Source organism: Anarhichas minor, unplaced genomic scaffold (assembly GCF_050575085.1).
Source record: "Anarhichas minor isolate MPS153535 unplaced genomic scaffold, ASM5057508v1 ptg000017l, whole genome shotgun sequence".
In the NCBI taxonomy this organism is placed as follows: Eukaryota; Metazoa; Chordata; class Actinopteri; order Perciformes; family Anarhichadidae; genus Anarhichas; species Anarhichas minor.
Genome location: NW_027466463.1, coordinates 7,328,402 through 7,345,015, shown reverse-complemented (window position 1 = coordinate 7,345,015; position 16,614 = coordinate 7,328,402). Strand labels below are relative to the sequence as shown.

Below are 16,614 nucleotides of genomic sequence, written 5' to 3'. Positions count from 1 at the left end.
CGTAAACATATCAATGTGAACATAAACAACAAACATGACTATTGTTAGTACTCACAGATGTCAAGCTAGCCTCTTGTGGTGATGTGCAATGACTGCACGGGCAGAATAAGCGCAGGCAGTCAGTCCAATCAGGCATCCAATCATGTCATTCGGCCCAAACAATTGGCCGTTGTGTTTACATGCGTGTTTTGTTTACCTCGAATTTTTTTATATTTCTTTCACATTCAAATGTCTCAAGAATTAAAAGTGTATTGCTCTTTGAAAGGTTGTACTTGTATTATTCTATTCTATTATTTATTAGATTAGATGCAACAAATGGTATTAAAATGACAGTAACATTGTTTATTACAATTAACAAAAGTAGTTGTCATGGGCAGTGAAAAACTTGTATTTATATTTTTGTTTGATACGGTGTTTTGTGCTCCATGTTCCTGGAAACGGAACAACAAAACTTTCAACCCACATGTAACCCTCCAGCACACCAACACTACACACATTGACGCCTACAGGATATGACTTTGTGAGCCACGACTCCCTTGACGATCAAAGCACCTGCAGGAAGCTCTGAGCAGGAAGGGTTGCAGTTTGATGGAGTGAAGTGATCCATAAAGAGCACTGCCATCCATCATCTTTAAGATGATAATCTGTGTAAATAATCACTGGCTGACCTTGGCTGCTCTGCTTCCCATCAATGTACGTCAAATAAATAACATGGCAGGCATACACATATAAATATTAAATACACATAGGCCTGCAAAACACCTTGGGTTTTGTGACTTTGGGTTTTACTGACGCTAAAATCATGTGGTCCAGAAGTACTTAACGACAACACGCAGCACAGTATCAGCCAGTTTCTACCTTTATATGACGGGCTGACAGCATAGAGAGAGGGAGTGATGGCATGCATCCTAAACCAAAGGAGTATTACAGGCAAAAACAATATCACAGATTAACAAGAAATCACACAAAATGTGGAATATAGTTATATAGTTATTTCCATTTCGCTGCTTTAAATTTCTATTTCGCTAAATCTCCAGGGTGAAAAAGCTCTTTCCAATAGCTACATTCATTGGGAAATATGGATGGTTGGATGAGAGGAGCGATATCACTTTCATGTCTGTCCGCTACATATGAAGCCAAAGCCAAGTGATGGTTATCTTAGCTTAATAGCATAAAGACTGAGAGCAGGGGGCAAGAGATTAAAAAAGGTTAAATAATTAAATAATTGACCTATCAGAGCTTTTGAAGCTCCCTAATTTATATGCCCTGTGTTGTTTGTTTAAAACAAACAAAAACCGAAGTGTAAAAAGGACATGCTCTAATTTTATGGAGGCTTATGAGAGACATTATTCCTTGGACGGGCGCAGTGACTTCCTGGAGTCTTGTCATTACCTTGACGTTGTCGGGTAATCAGCACTGGAGACTCTAAGAGAATTTTTCACAGTTAACACTGACTTCGGGAAATTATTTTTCGGGGATGGTGGTGAAGAAAGTCTGGAGGCTTGACGTCAAATATAGTTCTTAAAATCAAAATCGGAGGGTCAAAATTGCAATCGCTGCATCTCTTATGCCAGCATGAAACTCCCTGTAAAAAAAAAAAGACAAAGCTTGCAGTTTTTACAGAGGCATTTCTGAAAACAGAGCCAGGGTAGCTGTTTCACGCTGCTTCTATTATTTGTGCCACTCGATGCTAATCACCTGCTGGCACCTTCATATTTAGCATGCAGTGGTAGCTTTCATAAAGAAAGCAAGTAAGTATATTTCCCAAAATGTCTATGGCTAACTAATCCTTAAAGTACTTTTAGCTGACAATACTTATGTACTTTTACTTCAGTAAAAAATGAAATGCAGTACTTTTTGTCTGTCTTATTGATAGCCCTTCCACTGTAAGCTACAACAGTTCGTCACAGTATTTTTTAGTAAAGCATACGAGTGCTTCTTCTGCAGTTTGAGAGAAGTTCCCTATTGTGACAAACATAGAGTTGGGGTTTAGAGGTGACTTTTGCAGATCGACTCACATGGGCATTAAAACTGCTGCCAGAATACTTCTATCAACTTGCAAACAGCAGCTAAGAACCAAAAGTCCCTCGTCTGCTCCATTAGTACCTTGAAAATGAAAAACACACCTTGCTCCACAGTACATCTACTAATGAAAAGCCAGTGTTTGTGTGTGTGTGATATCTGACTGATGAGTTTCGCTTTATCCCCTCAGGCAAGTTGCTGCCCCAGCATTGATGTCGCTGTATGACAAAACGAGAGTGTGCATCGGAAATTGCTACCGGCGTCCCCGTCCTTCCATCACCTTCATTATTCCTGTGACAGCTCCAGCAGCAGTTGTCATTTCTACCTCTTCTCCCAGCTAAGCACGGCCCGCAGGGCTCCACTCTACGGCCTCCATCTTAGAAAGGGGGCGGCTCAATCCCGACGACAAGCGTTTACTAAACTCGCGAGGCGTAGTGACAGCTTAATGTTTGAAGCCAGTCCTTTTTGGATAAACGTTCAAGAGAACTGAACTGAAATGAACAGCTAAAGCATGCGGAATATGATAGCTGGATCAATACTTGAAGGCGATTAAGTGAGACGGATATTATACTGTATGGACAATTAGCTCAATGGGGAGTAGAAGCAGGGAGATACATTAGCGTGCACACACACCTCCTCTCAGCTCACTTCACACAGATGCCAGAGAATAAACCCTCAAAAATGCCTTTCTCTCTGACCTTGCACGTCCGTTTTAATAAGCAGGAAGCTAGAAAGGCGCGTGTGTCTGTGTGCGCATGAAAAAGACACAGAGAGAGCTCGATGACGGATCGCACAGCTCACGGCTAGTGGAGCAATACCGCCAATGTTTTGTTTCCAATCCCTCTTCTCCATCCATCTCCCTCCTTCCCTTTTCCTCTTCCCTCCATCTCTTCTTTTCCATCACTTTCCCTCACCCCTCCGCTCAGCTCTCCTCTGCCGCTGTCCATCCTCCCGCCTCAGAGGGGACAGGCTTCGCCCCCACAATCCTCCGCTGCCGCCGATTAAGGCCTTCCAGTCGCTCATTAGTGATGAAAGTACTGACCCAAGAAGATGGAATAGAGGGAATAAAAGATGATACAGGCAGCATGGGATGAGGCAGAGCAGAGCGGCGACATAATGAGGTAATGACACTGATTCGATATGCAGTTGATGTAGTCACTGTGAGACCCACAGTCGCCATTTGTCACGACTTTTCTATCTTCTCCTGTCCTTTGCTCATTTCCGCCATGTCGGTGGCTTTGTGGCGTTCAGAGTCGACAACAGGTCGAAGCAAGAGGTGAGTAGCTATTATTAGTAGAGCGCTGCCCATTACGTGTGAAGTACCTGGACACAGCACAACCGCCTGGTTTTACCAGCCCCTGGTGATCGGTTTGAAATCGACTAGGAGTCTAACTTGGTTTTGGGACCACAGCTCCCATAATGCTTTGCGGAACGTTATCAGGATGATTAATTGCCATGGATTCTGTTAGCTGTGGGCTACATGTGACCTATATTAATTTGTATTGTGTCAATCTACATACAATGTATTCTGCCGCGACCCCCGTACCACGACGGTTCAGCATGAATACGCAAACCGTTGCAGCCTTATACGACACCCACGAGTCTTAGCCACCGCACACTAGCCAAACGACCTGGGAGCTGTAGTTGTAGAATCGTTATCGATTGCTGTTTTGTCTCGGTCTAGAATAATCAACAACTTAAGGTAGGGTGACTTTCCTATGCACCTGCCTAACTTGAAAAACAACACTTCCTTTATAGTTTCACTTCGAAGAAATTAATGAGCGGTTCGAATCCCCACTTGGCTGAGAATATAGACAGAAAACCTCAAGGAATACCTCCCCTTTCTTTTTCAAAATAGGATAAAAGAAACCCTCTGTGAGGATATCCACTGAGTTACAGACGCTGGTGGAACTGAAGCTATCTAAGGGAGAGGGAGTCGGATGCCGACTCCGATGGAGGCCATTAATAGGGAAACAAAGCAGCCAAAGCTCCTCGTTCTGAGATACACAGAACCCTTTTAATCCTATACACCACCATTTGAAGCATTCACGTGTAAGGCAGCCATTACTTGTGCTGTGAAATGTATTAACTCGGTTTCTTAACATTCATCATGTTTTTTTAATTTCCTGCGATAATGGTAATGGTAAAAGGACATTAGAGGAGTTTAATTTCAAGCTGAAAGGTCCATCCCTTGAACATGTGGTGTATCTATGTCAGAAAGTGACTGCTCTCACAGAGGGGATGGTGGAGACAGGCTGTTCACTTGGTGATTCCTTAGAAATAAAATTGTTTCAAAACTATACTTTAAGGAACACACATTAAGTAGCACATCATTGGTCATGAAGGATAAGTGCATGAAGGGGCTGGATTAAAGCTGCTCACGCTCTTCTTTTACCTGAGAGCGCTCTTGACAACCTTGAACTCCTCTGTACTCTTTATAGGGTGCAGCCTTCTATTGAGGCCGAATGCCACTTCATTACAGGGCGAGCTTCCATTGAAAGCTCTATAATGATTTCTCTCCACCCTATAATGTCTCCTGCTCTCTTTCTCTGTACGTTGGGGGATTCGTCCAGCAGTTGCTTTTTGTTTTTGTTTTTTGGCTCCCAGCCTCAGCCAGCCTGGAGAGCTAAAGACAGGTGGTTTGCATATTTGAACATGTTTCCTTTAGTGATTTGATAGATAAAATGTATCTTTCATAATATTTCCTTCATCTTTTACCTTGTCCCACTCAATCTCTCAATATCCTCTCTCTTATTTTACATCTCTGTCCCTCCCTTTCCCGTCTGTTCCCCTTCATTACCTGTCTCCCCCACTGGGTCTGCTTTTCCTCTTTTTTAACAGCCTGTGGTTTGGCTCCATGCTGTTGGAATGGCAAACTGTCAGCTCCACTGGAGAAGGGGGGGGGGGGGGGTTCTGGACCTTCGTGGCGCCCTGTACACCAGATGGACCAACAACCAGCTTATTTGCATTCACTGTCTGGATCGTCTTGCTTTCTCATTAAGGGTTTGATGACAGCAGAGATTGGGGCCAAAGCTGGAATAAAATAGTAGCTGCAATAGCTGGTTTAGGGCAAAGTATCAATTTGGGATATCATTAAATGCTTTTTACATTAACTGTAACATTTGAACGCTTCCGAGTTTGTCAGCTGCAGTTTCCACTCATGCATAGTGTCTTTTCAAAATAAACTTCACAGGAAGTTAGGTTTAGGCAACAAAACCACTAAATTAGGTTTAGGAAAAAGAGCGTGGTTGACGTTAACTTGACGAATGACTCATGTGACTCACAACACAATCGACTCACGCGACATCAACGTCAACGTTTCTTTTTAGTTTCGCATGCGACGCTGAGCGGACTATCTTGCTCTTTATAATCCTACAGCTGTGTGTCGTAGGTCAGCCCTCACTGAACAGGAAAAGTGAGTGTGTGCACAATGTATGACCTAATTAGGTCAAAGTTACATCACAAACTCGGCGTGGAACCTTTGATGAACATTTACAACAAACAGCGTGGATAGTCATTTTGACATTTGCTTTGGTTTTTGACTTTTGTCTTAACACTTGCGTGATGGACTTCTCCTGCTTGCCCCCTCATGACTTTGTTTTAGCATTTCAAGATCTGAGCGATTAACAGGTTATGTTAAGTGTTAATATTACTAATATTAATAACAAGATAAAGATTTGAGGAAGCTGGAATTGCCAAGAAACTTCTTAAATAGCCAAACATGTATCTTTGCTGCCAGACTTTCTGCACTGCGGTGTTTTTATTATACTCGCTCTCTGCATCAGATGATTCATGCCAGGTATGACTTATGAAATATGCTGTGTTTACATCCGCCTCCAACCGAGAGAAAGAGCCCGCTAAGCAGACGTGTATTCATAAGAAAGGACTACGAGTTATGACTCATTTGAAGAATATGCTTTTTTAGCTTGAGTCGTGACATCACCGGCAGTCTGGAGACGTTCCTGTTGCTGGCAGGCCGCTCACTTGACATTGTCATTGAGACTTGTGGACACTTTTTCACTCAGATCTTTTTCTCAACTAATAGCAGATGGCGGTGGAGCCGTTCGGTGGCAGAGAGAACGGAGAGTACTCGCTCGGCTATTGTTTCAAGTGGAGATGAAAAAGAATGATAAATACCAAGAAAAACTTGAATCTACATAATTAGTGAGGGAAAAACTGCACCATGCCACACACTCGCATGGATCGATGAATAATTTACTAATAATAACTACGGACTTTAACCTCCTTGCAAGTATTTAAATGATGAATTTTTGGCAGTGTTTGTTTCCAAAATGGATGTGTCATGCTTTGGAATATAGATTTAATGTCGAGGCACAGCAATCGCTTTGTCTTTTTTTCAAGACATCGGACTCGCTCACGTCTACCTGTCGATGCTGAGAAACGCGCCAGAGCCCTCTGACTGTCGGATCTTTACATTTCAATGTCGGAGTCACGGACAAACCCATCCATTAGTTCACAGGAATTGACTGCTTTCGTGATAGCTGCATTGGGGCTGCTTCTCCTCCCCTGGTCCTGCCCGTCAGACCGAATGGGCATTATTTAAAAGTCAGTAACAGACGGACAAATCGGAGGAGCTGGTTCGGGGCTCCCTGGGTGCCTTGTTAAAGATCACCGAGGGTAAACTGTTGACAGAACGGAATAACACCGGGCAACTGGCCAGCTACACTCACTCACACACACACACACACACACTGCAGTTACAGATAACGTGAAAACACATTCTATACATGTGCATACCCATTTAAACACAAACATGTACACACACACACACATGCAGACACACACGCTCATACATAAAGATAAAACCATCCGTTACGATGCTATTTTGTATGCAGCCGAATGGTTTTCGTGTTTGAGATAATACATGTAGCTACAGCAGCGTGTGTGTGTGTGTGTGTGTGTTCCACAACACCTGCTCATTGAGGTTGGCCCTGAGGCACACTGCTATCTGTACTCAGCGGGGTTGTTTTATGATATTGCTGCTACACACGCACACACACATACTCACACAGACACACGGGAATAGCTCATAGCTGTACATCCCCCCCCCCCCCCCCCCCCCCGCTGTGTGAGAGGCAGGCTCATTTTCCCACCCAGTGGTTAGCCTTTCTCGCTTAAGGGAACCTGCACTTCACAGAGCCTCTGGTGTATGCCTGCCTGCCTGCCTGCCTGCACACACACACACACACACACACACACACACACACACACACACACACACACACACACACACACACACACACACACACACACACACACACACACACACACACACACACACACACACACACACACACACACACACACACACACACACACACATCAAATCAGTTGCAACTTGGGTGTTTATTTTGCTATCCCAACAGGAAAGAGGCAGCAACAGCGAGACTGTCGATGTCAATCACACGTTTGAAGTAAACAAGAGATGTGAGACATAAGTCGAAGCAGCTTGGCGGTGTCAGGAGGAAGTAGAGAGTAGAGGGGAGGATGTCAGTCACAATCAAAGAGGCTCACAGAAACCAACACAGAGGAATCCTACCGTTAGCATCGCGGTAGTAAGCGTGTGTGACACTCCGGAAACGCTCCTGTCCAGCAGTGTCCCAAATCTAAAAAGGAAAAACAAGAGGACATCTTTATCATCATCATCACCATCAGTCACCATGACATTGAGCATGTCTCTGTGAACCAGCTGTTATTTGATTTGCTACAATGGCATTGTCCGAGCAATTAGCAACGGTAACAACCCATTTCTAGACATGCTGAAGCACCTTTCTCACTTCCAACTCGTCAAATACAGCAGTTTTTAGTCTCTAAGCTATGATGCTCTAGGTACCCCTCAGTTTGGCATGTGTCAATTACATGCATACACCTTTCAAAACATATTCTTTTATTCTTATAGATTGTGTTTTGGGTTAAAATAAGTACGTTTGTTACGTAGTTAAGAAGGCTACGTTACGTACGCAACACAGAAACGTTTCCGTAGGCCTAATGATAATAAGGGGTATTTACTGGCGTATTTTATATCGTAGAACAAAATGTTGAAATCTTTGTGAGGCAAAGACCTTATTTCAGGCATATACCCAAAACCCATTAAAAAAAACCATTGACTTTGAGGGAACTAGAGCTGCAAAAATGCTGACTTATTTCCATGTTTTAGGACTAACTCCTGCAGCGCTCTATAATTACAACCATGTAGAGCGTCATCGTTTGACAGGTAAGGCCTCTGACCAAGTTGCCGTATTGGATTTGATGAGTTTGGAGTGAGAACGGGCTGGCTAAAGAGGTGTGTATGGAGACTGAGTTTGAGTGACTTGGCATTTAACATGGGAGGTGTTGCCTTTGTTTAGCCTTTCAAAAATAAAAAAGGTGAGAAATCAACAGTGTAAGGAAAATATTTGACAGTGTGTGTTGAACATACACAATGTAAGAATGTAAGCTCAGCAGCCAAGTAGACCAAAACAACACTGACCTTACATTTTTCCTTATCGTACTTACAACACTGCAACTAACACCTGTGCTTTGTTGCATTGTATTCCTTTAAGCTACACGCTATTTCTCTCTCCCTTCCCCTTTCTCACAGGATCTTTGTCACATTTTACATTTAAATTCAGGTCATTTGTTCTAATCTGGGAATCATTTAAGACAGAATATTACAGTTAGTACAACTTTACAATTAATTAAATCATCCTAAGAGAATGCGTCCTAAAACAAAGTCAAGGACAAAGGCATAAAACATGGCTAGCAAATGGTAAAGAGGACATTTTCCCAAAAAAATGCAGATGCTGCAGTGCTGATGCAGATTATTTTATCACGTCACACAGCTCTGCAGGTCTCCTCAGCTCTACGGACAGTTTTAGCATCTTTGAGCTCATTGTTTTGGTTTCACGACCCTCAACTTTAATATTTCGACTCTTTGATGCCCTCATTGGTTTCCAGATGAAGCAGGCAACTGAAAATGTTCAGCTAAATCCACAGTGTGCAACCTGTTCTGTTAGTGATTATCTGGTGAACATAGTGGAGCAAAACTGGACCTGTGCAGGACTCTGCTGTAATGTTCTAATTTAATTTCTGTTTCACAATTTCTAAGAAGCTAAAAAATGTGCCTGCAACTTTCATTCAACTCGTTCCTGGGAAATCAGCTGAAATATCACATTCGACAGATATGACTGATGGATGAACACAGATCCATTAAAGATGAGGAAGATGCAGAGAGCGAGAGCACGAGCATTGTGTAATAGAGGTGAAAAACCCATCAGACAGTATCTAATGCTGTTTTTGAACGACGAGGATTCACCGGCATCTCTCTCTGTCTCTTGCTGATAACTTCCAGGCCTGGTAATCTGATGGAAAGTCTGTTATTCCCCCTCGTGTCTTCAGTCAGGCAGAGCAGCGGGCTAATTGACTGATAGAGATTAACTCAGGCCTCATTAAGTCATCGTTTCCTTCGTCTTGGCTCTCCCACGGCAGGCAGTGTAGATGTATGGGAGGTATGTGTGCCATGGGAAACAGTCGCTGGTGATTTGTTTTTCAAAAAAGAACGCACAAGTTCATAACTTTGACTAAATGAAAGCCGATGAAGACAAAAAGATTCAAAGAGATATATTGTTCTTACCTGCAGTTTGACCTTCACGGCATCAATGCTCATTACTTTATTCTGAAAGAGAAAAGAAAACATGATTAAAAAAAACTTTAGAAACTTTAGAAAGCAAGGGAACAGGAACAGAAAAGTGATAAAGACACTTGACACAGATGATTAAAAACAGCTATTCAAAACATCACAGAGGCATCAGAACCAGATAAAATAACGATGCTTTCAAGGGCTGCCGACGGGGAACACTCTTTTCTAAAGGAAATAGAGTTTGGAAAGGATATAGCTTACTGTCTAGGGTTCTATGCAAATGAACACACACACACACACCTTTTGTTTTGAGGAAGACCTTTGTTTCAGGGAGTTGCATCATTTACCAACACCGTAGCTGCCACGCACGCACGCACGCACGCACGCACGCACGCACGCACGCACGCACGCACACACACACACACACACACACACACACACACACACACACACACACACACACACACACACACACACACACACACACACACACACACACACACACACACACACACACACACACACACACACACACACACACACACACACACACAAGCATTCCAATACCTCTGTGATATCTTTTCATGGGGAAAATAATTGGTCGTATGGACCTTTTCAAAATGACACCAACTTGACGGTCACCAGTTGAAGCAGCTAATCTATTTTACCAAATAGAGGGCAGACCTAACTTTGCCATCTATCATTACACGGCATCTGATGCGATTGGCAAACAAGATTGATGAGCACAAAGCCTCGGTCAGGACCCGGTGGGAATATCAACATCCCTGTGTTTTCACAGAGAGACAGGTTCAAACTGGTGCAAGCGCGGAACACGTGTGTCTCTGCATTTTAAACGCGTTTTGTTGTCCTGTTGTGAAATCCGACGCACATCGCTGTCCGTTACTGGCTTGCTGGGATGCTGTTGCTGCCTGCGTCTGTGCCTTGATGAGGATGATGATCCCTGGACGCATTATAGATTTGCTTTATCCTGACAGTCATCCGATATCTGCCTCTCAGGATGAAGCAGATCAGCATGGCAGAATTTCTGCATGCAGATGCTAACGCTGCATACACTGTTCCTTGGAGGATTAGACCAGAGATTTGCAATTCAGTCACATGCTCTGAGGTCTCTGTTGGGCAGAGGATGAAGATCTCGGGGGAACTACGTACGCAGAATCAAGTTCAAGTTAGAGTGATACTCGCCATCTTAACAGTTTGGAGGTTGCTTTCTTTTCTAGTCCTACAATTAACATGCACAACTATAAAGACACATTTTAAAAAAAATCTAAAGTACATGGTATCTCGCAGGCTGTATATAAGAAGTGGATGTATTCACAGTGACGACAACCAATGGTCTGTAGACTGCTGTTTTGAGGTCTCTAGTTTGGCCTTTTGGCCGTCGCCATCTTAGTTGTTGGCTGTCACCAATCTTCGCTTTTTGCAATTAGAAGTGATACAAGAAGGTGGAACTTAGTACAATCGAACGCTGAATGAACACATTCCTAGGCAACCAAAATGTTACAATCACTTTTTATGAACTGAAAACACACTGTGAAAGGGTTAAAGTGGTAAGACGAAAACAACGACAACTCTGACCTGTCAATCACAAGGTAGCCCCATCCTAAAGCATACTCTGCTTTATGGTCTATTTTACTGGGACCATAATTTACTAAATGAACATCATGCTGTGTTGAAGAAGACTTAAAACTAGAGATTAAGACCATAAACTTATGTTTAAAATGATTACTGAGGTAGTAAATCAAGTGAGAAGTAGAGTAAGTTTCTCATAGTCTTCTATACGATCGGACTTCGTTTGGCAACAAGAGGAGTCGCCCCCTGCTGGCCTGTAGAAAGAATGCAAGTTTAGGTCACTTCCGCAATGGCCTCCCTTTTCAGACCTGGAGGTTAACCACTGTGTTATCCACACTCAAATGACTCAACAGTTTAAAACGTCTGCATGTTTGTCCCCCCCTGGACCCATTAATGCGAATACTTTTTTGCAGATCTTGTACTTAAGTTGCTCTCATACTCATATACCCTGACACCAGTGCCGAGGATACAGTGTGCACATCTTGGGAACAGAAACTATGGTAAAAAGGCTTAGCATTTTCTCTTAGAGTTGAGTGTTAACAAGCTGACCAATAGTCCATTCCTGTCCAGCCCCCCTGCGACCCTGAATAGGATAAGTGGTTACGGATAATGGATGGATGGAAGGAAGTCTTTTTTTTTTCTCTAAGTGAAGAACCCGTTACAACAAGTAAGATGAATGTGACATGAATTGAAGTTTATAGTTCACTCTCTCCAAAAGTGAAGGTTGGTCAGACAACTGCATCAAAATCCCAGATGAAATCCTTTTGGGGTCTGGAGACACCTGATCTGTTGGCCCATACTCAGCAGAGAAATTGAAGTTATGATTGCTTTTCACTCGCAGTTGAAAAAGCCTTTTTTTTTTTTTAATTGAGGTGGCATCTCCTCTCAAACCCACCTAACCACAGTGGGCAGGTCAGGCAAAAAGAAGACCTCAGCATGAAAGAAAGCAAGTGACCTCGTGATAGAAAGCAGCTGAATATAGTAGGAGGAGGGTACAGTGGGAGGCAGTCTACGTTAAAAAGCATGTCAACATACACGCACGTAACACGCAAAATTGCATTCCATCAAACTGAATTGAATAACTGCTGGCTAGGTTGAGGTGGACTATATTAAAACGGAGTACCAAATCATAGGCTGGAGCGACTCTGCAGGCAAGTGGCTCGGCACAGAGTGTGCGTGTGAAAATAAGGCAATCACAAGAGCAAATAAAGCCTAAATTATTTGGTCACCCTGTTGAAAGATGCATCACCTGCACCAAAAGTTCCTTTTGGTTTGCATCCAGTTCTCTGCCTTCAAATCAAATTGTAGATCCAGAGGGTGTGTTGGTGGGTTTGAAGCCTTGAGCAATTGGCCCAATCGCAGGCAATGTACTTTCCCTCATTCTTAATGCATTTCATCCATATTGCATGGGGCAAAGTGAATTACAGTTGGTTTACCTTACAAATGGGGAAACACTTAACATCTTCGAAGAAGCATTTGCTGCATGTTTACTGCAATATAAGCCTTGAAAGAGTAACTGCCCAAGGGCAGCCTCTGGAAACAAACAATTAGGTTTTGCAGCGCAGAAAAGTCTATGCCCATAGAAGCTCAGCAGAAGTCTTTTATGATGGATGTGGAGAGAGGGTTACAGATTATAACGTTAATTACTGTAGCAATCTGAGACACTCCCTCATTTCTGAGCAGCTCAATGAAATACATGTTATTACATGTAAGAAGGATGGCTCCATCAATGGCTGTTCTAGCCTAACCCAGCACCAAAACTCAAGAGTTGCAATGCATAACGTTTTTTTTAATTGTTCTCTATAAGCTTATAGCCTATAAGCCTAAGGTTGCTTTCAGACGGACAACAGCCCTGCTTGAAAATCACAGTCACTCCGCAAAGGCCGCTGAGTGCAACAGCATTAAGGGTTCTCCAACAAAAAAGTTGACTTTTGATAAAACAGGAGACTTTCTTCCCAAGCAGAGGACAGTATCAACTGTTCCAGCAAGTGCCCCAAAATGGCAAGTTTGCATTCAAGTGACAAAGCCCTCAAGCAGCCGTTGGAATCATGAGTCGACAAAATATTGGACTTCAACACAGGAAACCTCTGTTGGTTTAATTTTCCGGCAGACCGTCAACCCTGGTTTCTCTAATCAAGCTCGTCTTCGAACCTTAACCAAGCGTTTGGTATTACAACCGTGACAACGAAGCTTCCCTTTAACTAAAGTAACTTTAATCCAAACCATGAGTAGTTTTTGTGCCTTAACTTGACCAAACCTTAACCGCACCACTCGTATCATAAAACAAGATTTTTTTTTGGAAGGTACTGACAATGTCTGTCGTCCTGACGACAGATCAGAAAAAGCCTCTTTGTCCCTCGAGAGGGCGAGGACAAAAACACATTTTGTCATTTAATGTGGAGGACTTAATACGTGCAAGCACAATTCCAGCTGGATCACTTCGTAACGTGAACGGCATATTTCTACTAAATAAAATATCTGTCGTTGTCGTCATAACTTTCCAGAGCTGCAAAATACTTCCTCATCAAATTGTAAACTGCTTTGAAGTGTTTTTGCATTTGACTTACTACTACGATCCTTTTACATCTCACCGGGACCTGAACACACGCCCATACCAACACAGCCCTTTGGCTTTTTTATTACAGGGCTGCAGTGTTCAGTGGTCTGAACTGAGTGCTTGAATTCCCTTCCATCAATCAACTACAAGGCCATGACCATGGGTCAGACCAAAACTGCAGGCCACCAATTTTGCAGTCTCTTCCCCAATGGGGCCAGGAGGTTAAAGCCACTTAGTCTTAGCCTTGCTGACCTCATAGTGTGCTACAACCAGGCCCTCACAACATCCCATGTCTGACTGTCTCCCAAAGAGGGAATATGTGTCCGATAGAAGTGTCTGAGGAGAGCACAGGTCAAGAAAAAGACCCGCTTAACACTTAAACCCTGAACTACCACCAAGGAAGCATTACTCACAGCCAGCACATTGGGCAACAACTATTTCCTGGGTTCAACTGACCTGATTCTTCATTGGGGAACTTATCGGGGGATCTGATACAATAATTTCATTTTTTCCCATATAACTAGATATAATAACCACGTTGTTCATTACCCATATGTGTAATGAAAAAAGAGGAAGCTGAAGTTGAAAAGCAAATGAAACACTGGGTGAGATTTACAGGTGCAGCCATTCCAAAACCATTTGCTATTCAGCTGCTAGGAGCGGATATTTCAGGGCCATTATAAGTGACCAGAAATGGTTACTATTCTGACTCACTGGTAGTTTGTTGAATTACGCAGGTTTTTGTGGGTTCTTTTTATGTAGGAGTCAACTGAGATGTCTGTGTTGAAGTCTGATGGAAGCAGGGCTAACAGGGGTCGATGATGGAGCGCTACAGCGACACAAAAGTGTTACTAGTGTTGTACGTTACACCGGCGTAAAGATGTTAGCGGCACTGTGTGTAGGCTGGGTGTTTATATAACTGTGAGTCCACACAACACCATCCGGCAGAATGTTTCAGCTTTGATGTGACATCTGTCAGCTCTCTGTGAGGAGCAGATGAAGATAGGAGAAGGCTTTGTGTAGAAATTAACAAATTACAGGAAATAATGCTCCATGTGTTATATTTTTCTCGTTATACTTGAGATCAGAGACCTCCTCATATGATTTGTGTTGTCTTCGAATATTTTTTTTAATTCCTGTTTGACATAGGCAACCTGTAAATAAAGTTTGATTTGACTTACAACAACATAAACCGTTACACATTAAAACTAATAGTGATCTCCAGCTTAATGTGGCATTTACACTGAATCTAAAGGCTCATACCTACTGTGTTGCTGACCTGGAAAAACAAACAAGAGGCTGGGCATTTGTTTTACATACAAGGACACATATGTGAACCAACACACCTGTACTCATGTAGACATAAACCCCCACACACACACAAAACAAAGATGTGGGCGTCTCAGAGCAGGAATCCAGTCCTGAATAGCCCTAAAATTGTAAAAAATATTAACTTCATTCGCCCAGGAAATGACTCTTATTGTACTTCTGATATAAAAACTAGTCCTAACCTGTTAGAAGTCGATTGTGTGTCAATACCAACAATTTGGCGAGTGAGAGTCAATCTTTGATAATTCTTAATGCGCCTCAGATAACACAGATCTATTCATTTCCACAAGCTGCATTTATATAAATCATAGTTTAAATATGTATCCATTGCTGTAAGTGCTGATGGCAGAGTGAAAATAGTTGACAGATATATTGTTAGCGATGGTAGTGAGTGGCTCTAGGAATGGCAATGTCTGTCTTCTGGCCCAGACTGAAATATGTCAACAAACATTTGATGGGTTGCGTTGAAATTTCGTACACCAATTCCTGGTCTTTGTATCTACATTGATTGATCAAGGGTCCCAGTCTCCCAACAGGCAGATGCACTCGCTATATGGGGCGGGGAAATGAAATCAATGAATCAACAAGCCTGCATACCAACACTAGAGTTCTTCCCATGGAGCCGACATGAAAACTATTTTGGTTTCAGAAAATGTCTACTGTCAAGTCAATCAGGTGAAGGCATGTTAGCGAGCCAACAGAGACGGGGACGATTGGACAGCTCACGTCTCGCTTTGTGAAGTAGTCTCATGGCAGTTAGTCGGTTACAGTTTGTCCATAAATAAAATCTGCAGCTCATAAGAGTTCCCACAAAATCCATACAGCTAGAGACCAGCATAATCTAATGCAGCGGAGTAAAGCTCATTTTTTTAAGGCCAATTGAGTTGCTTGCTAGTTTTAAGTTAAAAGCTGTTCTGCAAATGACGAGTAAATATCATAATGATATGTAAGCTATTTATCAAAAATCAAGTTACTTTCATTATTTGCCTGTATACATAAAACAAACACATTCAAAATTGGTACCTTTTTCTGTAAATACAATATTTCAAATGCAGCTGTCAAAAAAAAACAAATTACAAAGCATCATCTCAATTTCTGCTCTGCGGCTTTGAGTGTCTTAAATCAGTGATGTCACCCTCTTTCCAAGGACTAGTCCTGAGCCATGAGAGTAAGTGTAAAGGTCTTCATAAATAACTCTTATGTTAAACTCTGAAATATGAGTATTTTAAGCCCAAGTTTAATTTTCAGCACAAATACTGAGATGTTGGATAAATCCGGGCCCAGGTCCCACCGTCTTTGTCCAGTGCTTCTGAAAATGGTGGAATTCCATCTTTGCATGCACAAACAACTCACACACTTGTCATCACTAGGAACTTAAATCAAAGTTAAAATTCAAACTTTGTGAAGACTCATACCTCCAGCTGGATTTCCCACACAGACATCCCCGGCCTCTTACTATTGCCCTCTCATATAAGCA

At 42.5% G+C, this 16,614-nt stretch overlaps 1 protein-coding gene across 1 annotated transcript in view; it reads right to left on the bottom strand.

Moving 5' to 3' along the window:
- Positions 1–16,614, bottom strand: part of rab26 (RAB26, member RAS oncogene family) — a 73,159-nt gene that overhangs the window by 30,944 nt on the left and 25,601 nt on the right. Inside the window, exons 3-4 of the mRNA XM_076093182.1 lie at positions 9,656–9,697; positions 7,583–7,649 (exon numbers count right to left, since the gene is read on the bottom strand). Coding sequence (XP_075949297.1) covers positions 7,583–7,649; positions 9,656–9,697 — 109 coding nt within the window. The remainder of the gene's footprint in view (positions 1–7,582; positions 7,650–9,655; positions 9,698–16,614) is intronic.